This window comes from Trichechus manatus, unplaced genomic scaffold, assembly GCF_000243295.1.
Source record: "Trichechus manatus latirostris isolate Lorelei unplaced genomic scaffold, TriManLat1.0 scaffold00004, whole genome shotgun sequence".
NCBI lineage: Eukaryota > Metazoa > Chordata > Mammalia > Sirenia > Trichechidae > Trichechus > Trichechus manatus.
In genome coordinates, this window is record NW_004443940.1 from 31,430,368 (window position 1) to 31,446,232 (window position 15,865).

The 15,865-nt window shown below is 47.2% G+C and overlaps 1 protein-coding gene across 1 annotated transcript in view; it reads left to right on the plus strand.

The window, feature by feature from the left end:
• CHST10 (carbohydrate sulfotransferase 10) overlaps window positions 1–8,140 on the plus strand; it is an 18,938-nt gene extending 10,798 nt beyond the window's left edge. Inside the window, exons 3-5 of the mRNA XM_004369313.2 lie at window positions 1,769–2,003; window positions 4,723–4,828; window positions 6,252–8,140. Coding sequence (XP_004369370.1) covers window positions 1,769–2,003; window positions 4,723–4,828; window positions 6,252–6,789 — 879 coding nt within the window. The 3' untranslated portion in view covers window positions 6,790–8,140. The remainder of the gene's footprint in view (window positions 1–1,768; window positions 2,004–4,722; window positions 4,829–6,251) is intronic.
• The last annotated feature ends 7,725 nt before the right edge of the window (window positions 8,141–15,865 follow it).

Genomic DNA, 15,865 nt, shown 5'->3' on the forward strand with positions numbered 1-15,865 from the left:
CACCATCCTCCACATTCCCACCCCGAGCCTGCTGACTTCACCCAGCGCTCACCGTCCTCCACATTCCCACCCCGAGCCTGCTGACTTCACCCAGCACTCACCATCCTCCACATTCCCACTCCAAGGCTGGACTTCCACCCAGCGCTCACCATCGTCCACATTCCCACCCCAAGCCTGCTGACTTCCTGTAGCGTCGCTGTGAGTCAGAGTCGATGGCAGCGGGTTTGGTTTTGTTTTTTGTTCAGAACTGAAGTTCTGTGGTATCAAAGAACCTAGACACACAGATATACAGACAATGAAAAATAAACTGTTAATGGGTTCCTCTTAATGGCCATCAACTCTGGGAATTTAAATCTTTTACCTTTTTATAAAGCCAAAAAACCCAAACCCATTGCCATCAAGTCGATTCTGACTCATAGTGACCGTATAGGACAGGGTAGAACTGCGCCATAGGGTTTCCAGGGAGCATCTAGTGGATTCAAACTGCCGACCTTTTGGTTAGCAGCTGAGCTCTTAACCACTGCTCCAGCAGGTTTCCCGCTTATCCCACTTACCTTTCTATACTGTTCTTTTTTTCCCCTTGAATTTAATAAAATCTGCAGTAAAATAGCTCAGCGGTTTAAAGGTGGGAGTAGACGTCACAAGAGAGGATTGTTTTCTCATCATAGTCATTTAACAATCAGATGTTTATTGAAACCAGCTGTTTACAAGGCAGATGCGCGTGCCAAGCACTGTGGCAAATGGACTGTTCATTGGACAAAACCCTTGTGGTTGGGGCAGCCTGTGGTTCACGAAGGACTGCAGACCCTTCACGAAAGCATGTTGCTGATAATGATGCGCTGATTGGAGGTCTGACGGCATCACATAGACTGGAGATGAGTGGTGGGGAACTGGGGCCACCTCATTTCACTTGTGTCAACTGCACAGGTACCGAGAACATAGGTGTTAAGAACCTCTCAGCTGTGGCATTGCAGTGTCTATGCCTTTGCTGAACTGGGGCATCTAAACCCAGATCAGCCTCTGTGTTTTGGCTTGTTTTGCCAGAGTTTTATTGAGTCAGTTGTGACTTAAACCAGTAGGCCAGCAGCCTGGGTTGAGAAATCCTTTTGTCAGTGATTTATTTATTGTAATGGGAATTGCCCTGTGTACCAGAGTGTCTCCAGAATAGCCCCCGTGTGTGTGGACTGCTGGTCTTTAGGTGGGTTTTACATATGTGAACTCAGAATCACATGAAGAGAAATGCTGAGGAGAATAAATGGGGGAGAAACGCGCCTTCACCAAAATACCTGGTTTCCTGCTCTTTCCAGGAAATTATGAGTGGTTAAGTGCTGCGGCTGCTAACCAAAGGGTCAGCAGTTCAAATCCACCAGCCACTCCTTGGAAACCCTGTGGGGCAGTTCTACTCTCTCCTGTAGGGTCACTCTGAGTCAGAATCAACTTGATGGCAACGGGTTTGGTTTGGTTTGGTTTGGTTTTAACATCATCAGCATGTAATAGGCAAATGGCCTGCCTGTCTTACCCATTTGTCCAAGCTGAGAATGAAGAGACGGGGTTAGCTGTCTCTCTGGTTACGTCGTGGTTCAACATGTCTACTTAGCCTGAATCACTGGCGTGGAGTCCTCGTGTTGCCGTGGGGGCAGCCCTGTGGCTCTCCCCGCTGCACTCTAATGCCCATGACGAGATTAGGGCAGGCCCTCCCCCGGCAGCTCCTGCTGGGGCTCCATGCGGGTTCCTACTAACAAGGCCCTTGTGCCTGTTTTCCTTCCAGCCAACTGGAAAAACGCCTTCGGACAGCCGGCTTGTTCAGCCCCTGGTCTACATGGAGCGCCTGGCACTCATCCGAAACGTCTGCAGAGACGAAGCCCTGAGGAATCTCTCACACACGTCCGTCTCCAAGTTTGTTCTGGACCGAATATTTGTCTGTGACAAGCACAAGATTCTTTTCTGCCAGACTCCCAAAGTGGGCAACACTCAGTGGAAGAAAGTGCTGATCGTTTTGAACGGTGCGTGTAGGGCCCAGGGCGTGTCTGTGCATTTGGAGGCTGGTAGGGCGGGGGAGGAAGACAGCAGGGAAGTCCCAGGAAGGAATGGTTTCTGTGTTAGGACTAGTAACCTTGAAGACGTGCCTTTGTTCTTTTCTTTACCTATCAGTGCTATACTTTAAGAGTTGGTGGAATTAATATAGATACTGCTTGTGCACAGCCAGGGCCGGGTTCGCCTTGCTTTGCACATTGGGATCCATCACAGGCCGCTTGCCCCACCCCCACTGAGCCCTTCTTCTTCTTCTCCTCAGATTCTTTGCACTGATTCTTACCAGTCGCTATTTCTGTGCTCCGTTATTCAAGGCCAGACTCCCTCAGCCCCCAGGAAGCCGCCCCTCACAGCTGCCCTTCTCCCAGTGCCTGGGAGGGGGGCCTGCCCCCTGGGGCCTCCAGCCATAGCCCGCACAGCTCTTCATCCTCTGACTCAGTTTTCCGTCCCACTGGGTAGAGCGAAATTGTCCCCATTTTGCACTAAGCATCTTATTCAGAGGTTTTACCTGCTTGCTTCAGGAAATCTGATATTTACTCTCTTGCTGTTAAGTCAATTCTGACTTACAGCAACACTATGGGACAGAGTAGAACTGTCCCTTAGGGTTTCCAAGGAGCAGCTGGTGGATTTGAATTGCTGACCTTTTGGTTAGCAGCTGAACTCTTAACCACTGTGCCACCAGGGCTCCTTACTGGGGGGCAGATTAGATCATTGGAAAACGACCTCGTGCATTGCACTTTTTGATTACTCGCTGCTCTTTTAGGACTCCATATTTGCTTGTTTAAATTCCAGTTGCTCTGAACTAATCCAGGATAAGCCTCTGTCTGTTAAATTCAGTTTCAGAAGGAATATAGTTCAAATTGACAGCAGCTTGAACCCTGGACCAGGGGGCACTTGGGTTCTCCGCCCTCCAGACACCTTTAAACCAAAAGTCAAACCGTGGTTCTCTAGCAGATTCTGACTCACAGCGACCCTACAGAATACAGTAGAACTGCCCCACAGGGTTTCCAAGGAGCGGCTGGTGGATTCGAACTGCTGACCTTTTGGTTAGCAGCCGAGCTCTTCAGGCACCATTAGTGATGTTTTCAGAGTTACTGGTCAGTGTTTGCTGTCATTTGGCGTTTTCACAGGTTGCTTGGGGGAGAAAAGAGAGATACTGCATCTTCCGGTCTCCAGGTGTATAACTCACATGCAGAGCATGCTGCATTAGAGCCCCCTCGAGTCATGTGGCTGTAATTAGTCTTTTTCAATTGGAGAATCGTTTGCAAATCAAGTTTAAGGCAAAGAGTCTACAGAAGTGTCTCATAAATTGCACGCAGTGTGAAGCATCACACTTTAAGGAAGAAGTGAACACCCACTTAATGCTGAGTCATAACAATAGAAGAAGGACTGGTCCCTGTGGCTGTCTTCAGGTGTCCCTAGATGCACCTGGGAAGTCCAGAGGCAAATCCACAGAACTAGTTCTAGAATCCCTCTTGAGAGTGGAGGTTTCATCTCGCGTGTTTGTACGGCCACCCCCCACAGCGCTTAGCACAGCGTCCTGTACTGGTGCTTAAGGACTATCATCAGAAGGAGCGAGTGAGGCGCTGCTTCAATAGCCAAGCAGAGATTCTGCGCTGCCGGAACTCCAAGCTCAGTACCATAGGACCAACACAGAGATGGATGGTAGGGTTTGCAGAGGCTTGGCTGAAGCCTTCTCTCGTGATGCCAATTTATTTCCATTTGTGTAAGTTTAGAAAAGAGTGGAAAACCTGCCCAACCTGCCAGCGTTTGGGCGGATCCCACCCACGTTCCAGTCAGCCGTCTGGCCCCAGCTGCCCTGGCTTCAACAGACAGAGCATGGCTTTGCCTGCTGGCCTGCCTTCTCTGGAGAGGCTCCTTGTCCTCTGTGGGAGCCCTGGTGGTGCAGCAGTTAAGAGCTCGGTTGCTAAACAAAAGGGTGACAGTTGGAATCCACCAGCCGCTCCTTGCAAACCTTGTGGGGCAGTTCTACTATATTCTGGAGGGTCGCTGTGAGTCAGAATCGACTCGACAACAAGGAGCTTGGTTTCTTTGATTTGGCTGCCCTCTGTTGAATCCTGTTTCATATGTACCACAGAGCTCCCAGACTGTTAGTCAGATTTTCCAGCATCAACACCCCTTGCTGCTTGCCAGTGTGGGGTGCTGTGAGGCTACCTGAGAGGCGCCCTCTGCTGTGGAATGTGGTTGCCGGGAGAGTTCAGCCTGTCAGTCGTGAGGGTGAGCACGAGGGTGAGCGTGGTGGTGCCGTCTGGGCAGCAAGCTGTGTGCTCAGCAGTCCTGTTCCTCCGGCATTTCCCCCAGTTTCAGAGTAGGGTGAATACAGCTCATTTTAGAAATACAACTTGCATGCGATGATCTTTCTTTAATGGCAGATTTAACCCAGTTTCTGTACATTGCCAGAGGTAGATTTTACCAGTATTTCTACCCCTTGTCCCCTCTCCCCGTAACTCATCTATCCCTTCTACTTGGCTTATGGGTTTGCCGCAAGCTTTTCTTCATCGTCTTACCTGCCAGAAGAAGCAGTTGGAATTCAGACGCCTAACAGGTGAATGTTGAAGGCAGGTTTGTCACACGTGCCTGTGGGAGCGTGAGGTCCCGGTTAGAAGCAATGGGACGTCTTTCTTGAAGGGTAGTACGGAGGTTGTCAGCCTTGTCTTCTTTACTTCCCAGGAGCATTTCCTTCTATCGAAGAGATCCCTGAAAACGTGGTCCACGACCATGAAAAGAACGGCCTCCCCCGCTTGTCTTCTTTCAGCGACGCAGAGATTCAGAAACGGTCAGAGCAGGTGTCACACAGGGGAGGGGGAGGAGATCGCGGAAAACCCGGGGCTCAGCTGTGGTCCAGACCACCCCGAGGGTTCCTGGGGCGGTGGGTCTGCGCTGGTGAGGGGCAGCCGAGAACATACCCCGCATCGGCGCATTTAAATCCCCGAGTCCCTGCGGGAACGTCAGAGCTCTTCCTTCAGAACCTCCTCTGCGCAGCCGTTAAAATGGAAATGACATCATTTTCTTAATGGAAATAAGTGGTCGCTTTTGCTCTGCTTTGTTTTTGTTAAGTTTTCTGATTCCTTAGTGAATATGATCTTTTCTTCCTAAAAAAGAGGCCTGGGTTGTAGGGAAACCCCACTTGTTTTTCATTTTTTCCCAAAGGCGTGAGCCTGATCCTCCTGTGGCTGCCCCTGGGCAGTGACAGCGTTGGCTGGATCTAGCACAGGCTGAGCGGAAAGACCCCACTGATCACAGCAGGCACGGGGCACTCATTTGACAGATCACTTAGCTAATGAATCGGAAAGCTCTCCTTGTCAGCTGTGAAACGGCCCAAGAGAGCAAGATTTAAAGGAAGAGTGTGCAGGCAGCAAGTAACCAGCAGGTCACCCACTGAACTCTGATCCCTCTTGCTTTGCATTGCTCCCGACCCTGGTTAATTCAGTCTTTCCAGCTTGTACACAGAACCTTTAAAATGCAGAGGTTAAATGTCAGATCAGGGAGTCTCCTGGGTAAGGACTGTCCTGTTATCCCCCTAAGCGCTCATCTCGTGGGGTTTTGTGAGGTTAAATTAAGACATGTGAAGCATTGAAGGCAGTTTCTGGCATGCCGTAAGCATCCTGTAAATATGGCGATGTGGGTGTTGTTCACACCACTACCCCTACTCCACTGGGACCATCTTCCCTGCCAGCTGGAGCGGGGAGCCTCTCTCTCCATTTTCTCCTACCTGGCGGCTCTCTTTCTCCCCCTTCCTCTGGCCATTCTGAATTGAATTTTTAAAGATACATCTTTAAAGTAACTTTTTCTGGCCTCAGCTGCTCCTAACTCACTCAGAACACCTTCCCTTATAGTTTTCTTCCCCAGGAACAAAGCTTTTAAACATTCTTGGCATTCTGAAATACTCAAGTAAAACAAAACGTAGGTTAAATAGGCTTCTTCGCAGTGGCTGGCCCCTAGGATGAACACTGTGGCCTTGGACAAATTCAGATTTCCCAGCCTCTGTTTCCTCACCTGTGAAATGGGGTAATAACAGGGTTGTTGAGGGGATTAAGCAAGAGATGCCTGTGAAGCACTTAGCGCGGTGATGGGCTCGAGCGAGGGTGTGAGAAATGGCAGCTGTTGGTCGCTCCGGCCGTTCATCACATTCCCACCTTGACGGCCGCTACCACCTGCAGCGTCTCATTGACTACTTACTTGTTTCTGTTTTTCCTTAGATTGAAAACCTACTTCAAGTTTTTTATTGTACGAGATCCCTTTGAAAGACTCATTTCTGCGTTCAAGGATAAGTTTGTTCACAACCCACGCTTTGAGCCTTGGTACAGGCATGAGATCGCTCCCGGCATCATCAGGAAATACAGGCGGAACCGAACGGAGACCCGGGGGATCCAGTTTGAAGATTTTGTGCGTTACCTGGGCGATCCAAACCGCAGATGGCTGGATCTTCAGTTTGGGGACCACATCATCCACTGGATGACGTTTGTAGAGCTCTGCGCGCCCTGCGAGATCACGTACAGCGTGGTGGGACACCACGAGACGCTGGAGGACGACGCTCCGTACATCTTAAAAGAAGCTGGGATAGACCACCTCGTGTCGTACCCGACCATCCCTCCCGGCATCACCGTGTATAATAAAACCAAGGTGGAGCACTACTTCCTCGGGATAAGCAAACGAGACATCCGGCGCCTGTATGCACGTTTTGAAGGGGACTTCAAGCTCTTTGGGTATCAGAAGCCAGACTTTTTGCTAAACTGAGACCTAGGACCTGTGCATTCAATTATCTTCGTTAGACCAGGGGCTAGCAGGTAGAGATCTGAGCACAGAAATGACGCTTCCTCGGTGATGCTCCTGAAGACTGCCACAGTCTCCCGCGCACCTGCCAGCACCTTGGCTCGTGAAGTAGGGCCCGACTGTGATCACTTAGTGGGGGCACAAGCTGCAGTGAAGGGCCCCCACCCCACCCTGACTGGTGTCTTTAGGATGCCACTACGTTTGCTCTCCTCAGAGGAAGAAAAAGACTAAAAATGTGCAGCCTGACAGACCAGGAGGGAAATGACACCGTGTCATGTCACTCATTTGTCAGAGGTGGGCTCTTTCCGTGGTGATCTGTAACGGTCAGGCGGCAGTCTCATCTGTCACAGGTGGATTGCAGCCTCGGCGCCCAGCACTTCCAGGAGGGACAGGAGAAGCTAACGGACAGCAAAGATGGCAGGGGCTGACACGGGATCAAACTCCAGTAATACAACAATGGTGCTGCTGTCATCAGGGAGGCCAACCGAACTTCCCACGGCACGATTGTTTTCTTCTAAATTGCAGTAATGACCAAAGGGCAGTGTCAGGCAGAACAGCTTCTCAGAATACATCCCTGTATAACGCTAGTTCGTATATCTGATCCTTTGCCTGCTAAGCAGTTACCTGGTTCGGCCCAAGAGGTACAGCTGTGGAAAGTGAGGGGGTGTGTAATGTTTCCACCCGAGAGAGGGAACATTTTCGGGGGTCTTACAGGGAACGTGGCACAGTACCTGAAGGCCTGGCGGGTTCCAGGAGCGGAGGATTTGTGCCATGGGTTTGTGCCCATCTCCTGACTTGTGCAGCCTTGTGTCTTGATCTGCCCCGCTCTGGATGGGCAGCAGGGAGTTCTCCACCAGCCTCCTCCAGGAACCCCCGCCCTGGGGCCGAAGGCAGGCATGGGCAGCGTGCCAGCACTGCAGAATTCTGTACAGTTTACACATTTCAGTTTCATCTCAGCCAGATAGACACCCGCCCCTGGGCCCATTTCTCATACTGCCACCATCCTGGACTAAGAGGCTGGAAGATGGGTGACTGAGTTCACCAGCAATAAAATCCTGGGCTGACACAGCCTGCAGGCGCTGAGCGAGTCCCCAGCAAGGAGCAGGCCACAGGCACCATCTGACCATGTGGGTCCTTGAGGTAGGACCCTTGTGAAGAGCCCCAAGATCTCAGCCTTGAACAGATGGCCCCAGGCCCGGGAGGAGGGAGCTGAGCTTTTCTTCCAGGCAGCCTCAACCTTTCGTTTTTCTCAAAGTGGCACTGGAAAGAAGGCTTCCTGTGTTTCTAAATGTGAAGGTAAAACAAAATTAAAAACGTGCCAAACCTGACCCGTGCTGCAGCTCCAGAGAAAGGTGCTCACAGCTGCGTGGGGCCCCAAAGCCTCGAGACGGGGACAGGACAGGCGCGGAGGGCTGCTGGTCGCAGGACGGGGACGGGACAGGCGCGGAGGGCTGCTGGCCGCAGGACGGGGACGGGACAGGCGCGGAGGGCTGCTGGCCGCAGGACGGGGACGGGACCGGCGCGGAGGGCTGCTGGCCGCAGGACGGGGACGGGACCGGCGCGGAGGGCTGCTGGCCGCAGGACGGGGACGGGACAGGCGCGGAGGGCTGCTGGCTGCAGGACGGTGGGAAGTAGGCGAGGCTCCGGGCAACAGCATCAGTCAAGCAGCAGTTACTGTCCCCAACTGACACCTAAAGGCTGTAACACTTGAGTTATTTTTATATGAAGTTTTAGCAAAGTCTTGTTAAATCATTTCAGACCTAATGAGCTGATTGATTACCTGTTTCCTATTTGAAATGTAATGGTGTGGATAATGTATGTGAATTTAAGGCCTTAAAGTTAGTCCTAATTAAAAGAAAAAAAAAAAGCATTTCCTCTGGAAAGCAGAATAGTGGCCAGCTGTTTTTTGTTCATGGTGTTTTTTCTCCCCTTTCTTTTTCGTGAAGGAAAATCTTGCATAGGGTTCGTTTTCCTAATGTGTTTGCCGTGATGGATTGACACGCTACCCACAATGGACTCAGACGTATCAGGGATCATGAGGGTGGCGCCGGACCGGGCAGTGTTTCCTTCTGTAACACCTGAAGTTGCCGTGGGTCAGAGCGACTCGGTGGCAAGTGAGAACAACAAAAGCAATATGAAACAGTTACATGTTTAAGCACCGTTTTGTGAAGGAAGTTTACTAGGACATGACAGAAGGCGTTTTTGAGACATTTCCATTAGGATGTCCTATGTGCTCGGGACCAGGGTGCTCCAAGGGGAACAAGCTACAAAGCTTTGTCAGATCAGTAGCCTTGTTGCCGCTCAGCCGACAACTCTAGGAACGCTTAGGATGGCCTGTTCTCACTGTTGGCAACAAATTCCCAGCTTGTGGAGTGGGTGATGATCCCTTTATACAGAAATGCACATCAGCTCACTCACTGTGCCTCTGTGTCGCAGACAGTTTGTTTCCGATAGTTTATTTTTATGCTGTGTGAACCCTGTAAAGTCTGCCTGGTTTTCAGAAATGTGTCTGCCGAAGGGCAGTGACGTCAGCTGTGGTGAAGCGGTCTCACCTGCCATCCTGTAGGAACTCCTGTCCATACTCCAGCTCACGTGCTTAGAGGATTTTGCTTATTTGGGCATCAACACATTTTCTCCACGTAATTATAGTGTAAGTGTAATTAAGAAAATAAGAAATGAGCATACTCAGTGCCTGTCAAGGGGTTGGCGTCAGAATCTACGTGGTAGCACAGGGTATGTGTAGCACAGATGTGCGTGAAAGTACACATTTTAGCCCTTGGCTGCCTTGGTATATGATTAATTACATCATCCACTGTGTGTTCCTTAGTTTAGTTTTTTTTCCCAGTAGGAATAATAATACCGCCAACCATGATGGGAGCCCTGGTGGCACAGTGGTGAAGAGCTCAGGCTGCTAACCAAAAGTGGTTCAGATCCACTAGCCGCTCCTTGGAAACCCTGTGGGGTGGTTCTGCTCTGTCCTATAGAGTTGCTATAAGTCGGGAGCGACTCGAAGGCATTGGGTTTGAGTTTTTTTTGTTGTTACCACACTGAGATGTTATGCTAAAGAACCTAAAGATATTTCCTGAAAACGTTAGAGTTGAGGAGGTAATACAGGCTAACAATATATGTAAGATCAAGAAGACTGTTAATAATAGAATTTAATAATGAAAGGATGTTCTGTCCTCCACTTTGAGGTTGTAAAGGACACCACCAGGCTTTCCAAAACACGGTCACTTGGTGCCCCTTTCAGAAACAGAAGGATGTCTGGAGTGGAGCGTCACCATCGTCCTCCTGCATGTTACCATCAAATAGCAAGCCCCATGTAAGGCTCGGTATATGATCCACAAAGAGCTTAAACAATCTAGCAACGAGGAGCTTGCTCTCTCTCTCCTGGGAATGTGCACTCAAAATACTAATAATTTTGTATACCCTTTAGGTAAATAAGAGAAAACAGTGATATTTTTAGAGAAACTAAACCTCTTTACAAAGGAAGTAATCTCAAGAAGGACTTCTTTTCAGTTGAGAATCTTGATGGGGTTGGATGTACAAAGGGACCTGAAGTTAATTCCATATGTTAAAAATAATCAAAACTCACCAAAATTTGAACGTAAGCTTTATTCTGAACGATTATTCTATGTGCATATAGGGAGGCCATTTTGAATCCAGAAAAAGCAAATGGCTCAAAGAAGGTAGATAACATTGGGGTTTATAAAGAGAAGGAAAAAAACCAAACCCATTGCCGTCGAGTTGATTTTGACTCATAGTGACCCTATAGGACAGAGTAGAACTGTCCCATAAGGGTTTCCATGGAGCCCCTGGTAGATTTGAACTGCTGACCTTTTTTGGTTAGCAGCCAAACTCTTAACCGTTAATGCCACCAGGATTTCCAATATAGAAGATCAACCATTGGCTAATCTTACCATGACTGAACTCTGCCTTCCCTCTTGGCTGAGATCCACTGATAACAGTTTCCTTCAGGCCTGGCTGCTAATAATTTGGCCCTCCACCCACCTGCAGCCATGAGACTTTTAACAATTTAAATGAGGAGATAATGAATCCTGGTGGTGCAGTGGTTAAGAGCTCAGCTGCTAACAAAAAAGATTGGCAGTTCAAATCCACCAGCCGCTCCTTGCAAACCCTATGGGGCACTTCTACCCTGTCCTATAGGGTGGCTGTGAGTCAGAATCGATGCCAAGCAGCGGGCTTGGTTTGATCCTTTTCTAGCAGGATAAGACAAATTTATATTGGTATAGAGCAGTTTCTGGCAGGCTTTTTATGGTTAATATTTCGTTTCGTGGATCAGAAAAACCTTAAAAATTAAAGTGAGATGTCATTAATTTTCCTCTTCAGCACATAGGAGGGGCCAATAGCACTTAGCACTCCACCTTAAGACGGAGAAAAGGATAGAGGTAGATCTTAAGGAACCCAGCTGACAGCTTGGTTACAGAGGACAAGCAGTGATAATAGTATTAACTGTTGTTTGGGTAATGTACTGTAAATATTTATGGTGAGAGCTTATGGTCTTCTAACGTCTTTCCTGAGCAAAGGCTCTTGTTAGCTACTTTCAAGTAGATTTCAACTCATGGCAACCCCGTGTGCAGGGAGGAACTGCTCCAGAGAGTTTTCAAAGGCTGCGACCTTTCAGAAGCAGATCTCCAGGCCTGTCTTCTGAGGCTCACAAGCGTTCAAACCGGCAACCATGAGTTAATGGTCAAGCACTTAACCATTTGCACCACCCAGAGACTGCATATTGGAGCTTTTTAAAGCCCTTGTGGGTTATCTCGGAGCCCTGGTGGCACAGTGGTTAAGAGCTCAGCTGCTCACCAAAAGGTCAGCAGTTCAAATCCACCAGCAGTTCCCTGGAAACGCTATGGGGTAGTTCTACTCTGTCCTGTAGCGTCGCTGTGAGTCAGAATCGACTGGACTGAAGAGGTTTAGTTTTTTGCATGGATGTATCTTATTCCCCAGATTTCCCTTCTAGGCATTATGGTTCGTCTTTGTTTGCTGCAGTTGTTCACCACCACCTCAGGCAGCTAGAAGTTACACAGTTACCTCTTCAATGTTTTGTAAAACATCCCCCCACCCCGGCCCTGGGCAACAGGCTTTGCTCTGAGCCGGCTCTGAGTCGGGTCCAATAAAGACAGCCTTGCAAGTGGGGTCTCCCAGGGAGCCTCTAAAACCCATTTCCATTGAGTCGATTTCAACCCATAGTGACCCTATAGGATGAGCAGAGCTGCCCCATAGGGTTTCCAAGGCTGCCATTTCTATGGAAGCAGATTGCCACATCTTTCTACTGAGGAGCAGCTGCTGGGTTCCAACCACTGACCTTTCAGTTTCCAGTGGCACGTTTAACCGCTGCTCTGCAAGGGTTCCAGTGAAACACTAAAAAAATAAAAACCAAACCCGTTGCTGTTGAGTCGATTCTGACTCATAGTGACCCTATAGGACAGGGTAGAACTGCCCCATAGGGTTTTCAATGAGCAGCTGATGAATTCGAACTGCCAACCTTTTGGTTAGCAGCCGAGCTCTTAACCACTGCGCCACCAGGGCTCCAGTGAAGTACTACCACGAACCGAACCAAAGCAAACCCGTTGCCATCGAGTCGATTCTGACTCATGGCAACCCTATAGGACAGAGTAGAACTGCCCCATAGGGTTTCCAAGGAGCAGCTGGTGGATTCGAACCGCCAACCTTTCAGTTAGCAGCCGAACTCTTAATCAGTACCACCAGGGCTCCAGTGACCCACCAGACAGGTCAAATACGTACTATTCTCTGGGCGTGAGGCTTTCAAGGCGCTCCAGCCCTGTTCTACCGTCGCCAGTGACTGCCAGGTGCTGCTTTTCACTGTAATTGTGGGCTCTTGGTTTGAAAGGCTACTGCTGTGGAGCGGGGGGGGGAGTCAACCACCACCAAACTCACTCTCCTTCCCGAGATTCAGTTGTCTGTCGGAAACAAATCCTCCCTGAATTGCTGCAAGCCTTCAGTTGATTTCTAGATTTCTAAAATTGTTTATTCTGACAAATTTTGCCAGTTTTCTCATTGCTTTTATGGAGGAGAGGGTTTTGAAGGTCCTTACTGCAATATTTTTCCCTGATGTCGCCCCTTAGTCTCCTTTTTAATAGCTGCAGGATATGTAGTGACATGCCCTATTTCGTTCCTGGGATTGATGTTTTGTGTCTTCTCTTTTTGTTTTCAGTCTTGCTAGAGCTTTATGGATGTTAATGGCTTTTTCCAAGAACTGTTTTTTTGTTCATTGATTGTCTTCATATTTTCAATTTCATGGACTTCTGATTTATTTTTGCCTTCCTCCTGCTTTCTTTGGAGTTATTTTGCTGTTCTTCTTCTGGTTCTTAAGATAGGAATTTAGATAACTGATTTTAGACCTTTCCTCTTTTCTATTGTAAGCATTTGGTGCTATAAATTTCCGTCTCCGAACTGCTTTAGCTGCATCCCACATTTACAGGCAGTCCCCAGATTATGAATGCCTGAGTTACAAACAACTCCTACTCAACCCATTAATGTTATTTAAATTTGTCCTCACTTTGAAAGGATTGAACCAACCCCTCCTCGCAACAAAGTCTTCACACAATCACCTTCACTTGCTGCAGGTGCAGCTTTTAAATCGTGAAAAGGCTTCGAGGTTTTTCTGTGCTAAGTAACGTTAAATAGGAGCCATAAGCACGTCCGTACAGATCGACTTAAGGACACGGTAACAGATCTCGTCCGTTCCCCAGGGACTGCCTGTATTGTATTTTCAGTTTTATATATGTATTAAGTTTTCTTTGAGACTTTCTCTTGGACCCATGGATTATTTAGACACGTGTTGTTTAATTTTCACATATTTTGAAATTTTTCTGTTACTGATTTCTAGTTCGTTTCCATTATGGCCAGAGAACATACCCTCTATGATTCAGTTTATTTTGTATTTTTCGAAAATTTTTTATAACCCAGGATATGGTCTATCTTGGTGATTGTTTCTTGGGTGCTTGAAAATATATTCTGCTGTTGGACGGCGTGGTCTATATATGTCCATTGGGTTTGTTGTTCACATCTTTCACATCCTTGCTGATTTTAAGTCTAGTAGTTTTACCGGTTTATGAAATGGGATGTTGACGTCCCCAACTGTAACTATGGATTTTTCTGTCCTTTTAGCGCTGTCATTTTTCACGTCATGTATTTTATGGCTCTGTTATTTGGTGTATACACATTTAGGATCATTCTCTGTACCTGGTAAGTTGTTCGTTTTATCATTATGGAGTCTTCCTCTTTGTCTCTAATAATTTTACTTATTCTAAGTCTACTTGTTAAATATTAATATATCCTGCTTTTAAAAATATTTTAAATAATATTTAATAACTTCATTTAATATCAGGAAAGAAATAGAGGATATCACTATACATTTAAATGTATGGATTGGAAGACTTAATTTTTTTTCATTCTTGTGCTTTAAGTGAAAGTTTACAAGTTAGTCTCTCATACAAAAATTTATACATACATTGTTATGTGACTCTAGTTGCTCTCCCTATACTGTGACAGCACACTCCTCCTTTCCACCTGATTTCCAGTGTCCATTCAACCAGCTCCTGACCCTCTCTGCCTTCTCATCTCCAGACAGGAGCTGCCCATTTAGTCTCATGTATCTGTTTAAACTAAGAAGCATACTCTTCACAAGTATCATTTTATGTCCCATAGTCCAGTCTGAACTTTGTCTGAAGAGGTAGCCTCAGGAATGGTTTTAGTTTTGGGCTAACAGAGAGTCTGGGGACCATGTCTTCCGGGGTCCCTCCAGTCTCAATCAAACCATTAAGTCTGGTCTTTTTACTAGAATTTGAGTTCTGCATCCCATTTTGTTCCTGCTCTGTCAGGGACTCTGTGTTGTGTTCTCTGTAAGGGCGGTCATTGGTGGTAGCTGAGCACCATCTAGTTCTTCTGGTCTCAGGATGATGCAGTCTCTGGTTTATGTGGCCCTTTCTGTCTCTTGGACCAATACTTGCCTTGTGTCTATGTTATTCTTCATTCTCCTTTACTCCAGGTGGGTTGGGACCAATTGATGCATCTTAGATGGCTGCTTGCAAGCTTTTAAGACCCCAGACGCCACTCACCGAAGTAGGATGCAGAACATTTTCTTAATAAACTTTGTTATGCCAGTTGACCTAGATGTCCCCTGAAACTATAGTCCTCAGATTCCCTACCCCTGCTACTCTGTCCGTCAAAATGTTTGATTGTATTCAGGAAACTTCTTAGCTTTGGTTTAGTCCAGCTGTACTGACTTCCCCTGTAGTGTGTGCTGTCCCTCCCTTCACCTAAGATAGTTCTTGGGAAGACTTAATATTGTTAAGAGGTCAGTACTACCCAAAGTGATCTATAGATTCAATGCAATTCCTATCAAAATTCCAACAGTCATCTTTGCGGAAATGGAAAAGCCAGTCCTCAAATTTATATGGAATTGCAAGGGGCCTCAAGTAGCCAGAGAAATCTTGAAAAAGAAGAACAAAGTAGGAGGATTCACATTTTCCAATCTTAAAACCTACTATAAAGCTAAAGTAATCAAAACAGTCTAGTACTGGTATAATAATAGCCATATAGACTAATGGAATGGAATTGAGAGTACAGAAATAATCCCATACATCTATGACCAATTGATTTTCAACAAGAATGCCAAGTCCATTCAATGAGGAGAAAACTGTCTTTTCAGTAAATGTGCTGGGACAAATGGACCTCTGCTTGCAAAAGAATGAATTCGGACCCATATCTTACACCATATATGAAGATTGACTCAAAATGGATCAAAGACCTAAATGTAAGAACTAATACCATAAACACTTAGAACAAATCATGGGTGTAATGCTTTGAGATCTAGCTTTTGACAATGAATTCATGGATATGACACCAAAAGCACAACCAACAAAATACAAAATAGCTGAACTGGACTTCATCAGAATTAAAAACTTTTGTGCATCAAAGGACTTTATTAAAGTGAAGAGACAATCTACAGATTGGGAGAAAATATTTCAGACCTGTATATCTGATAAGTGTTTGA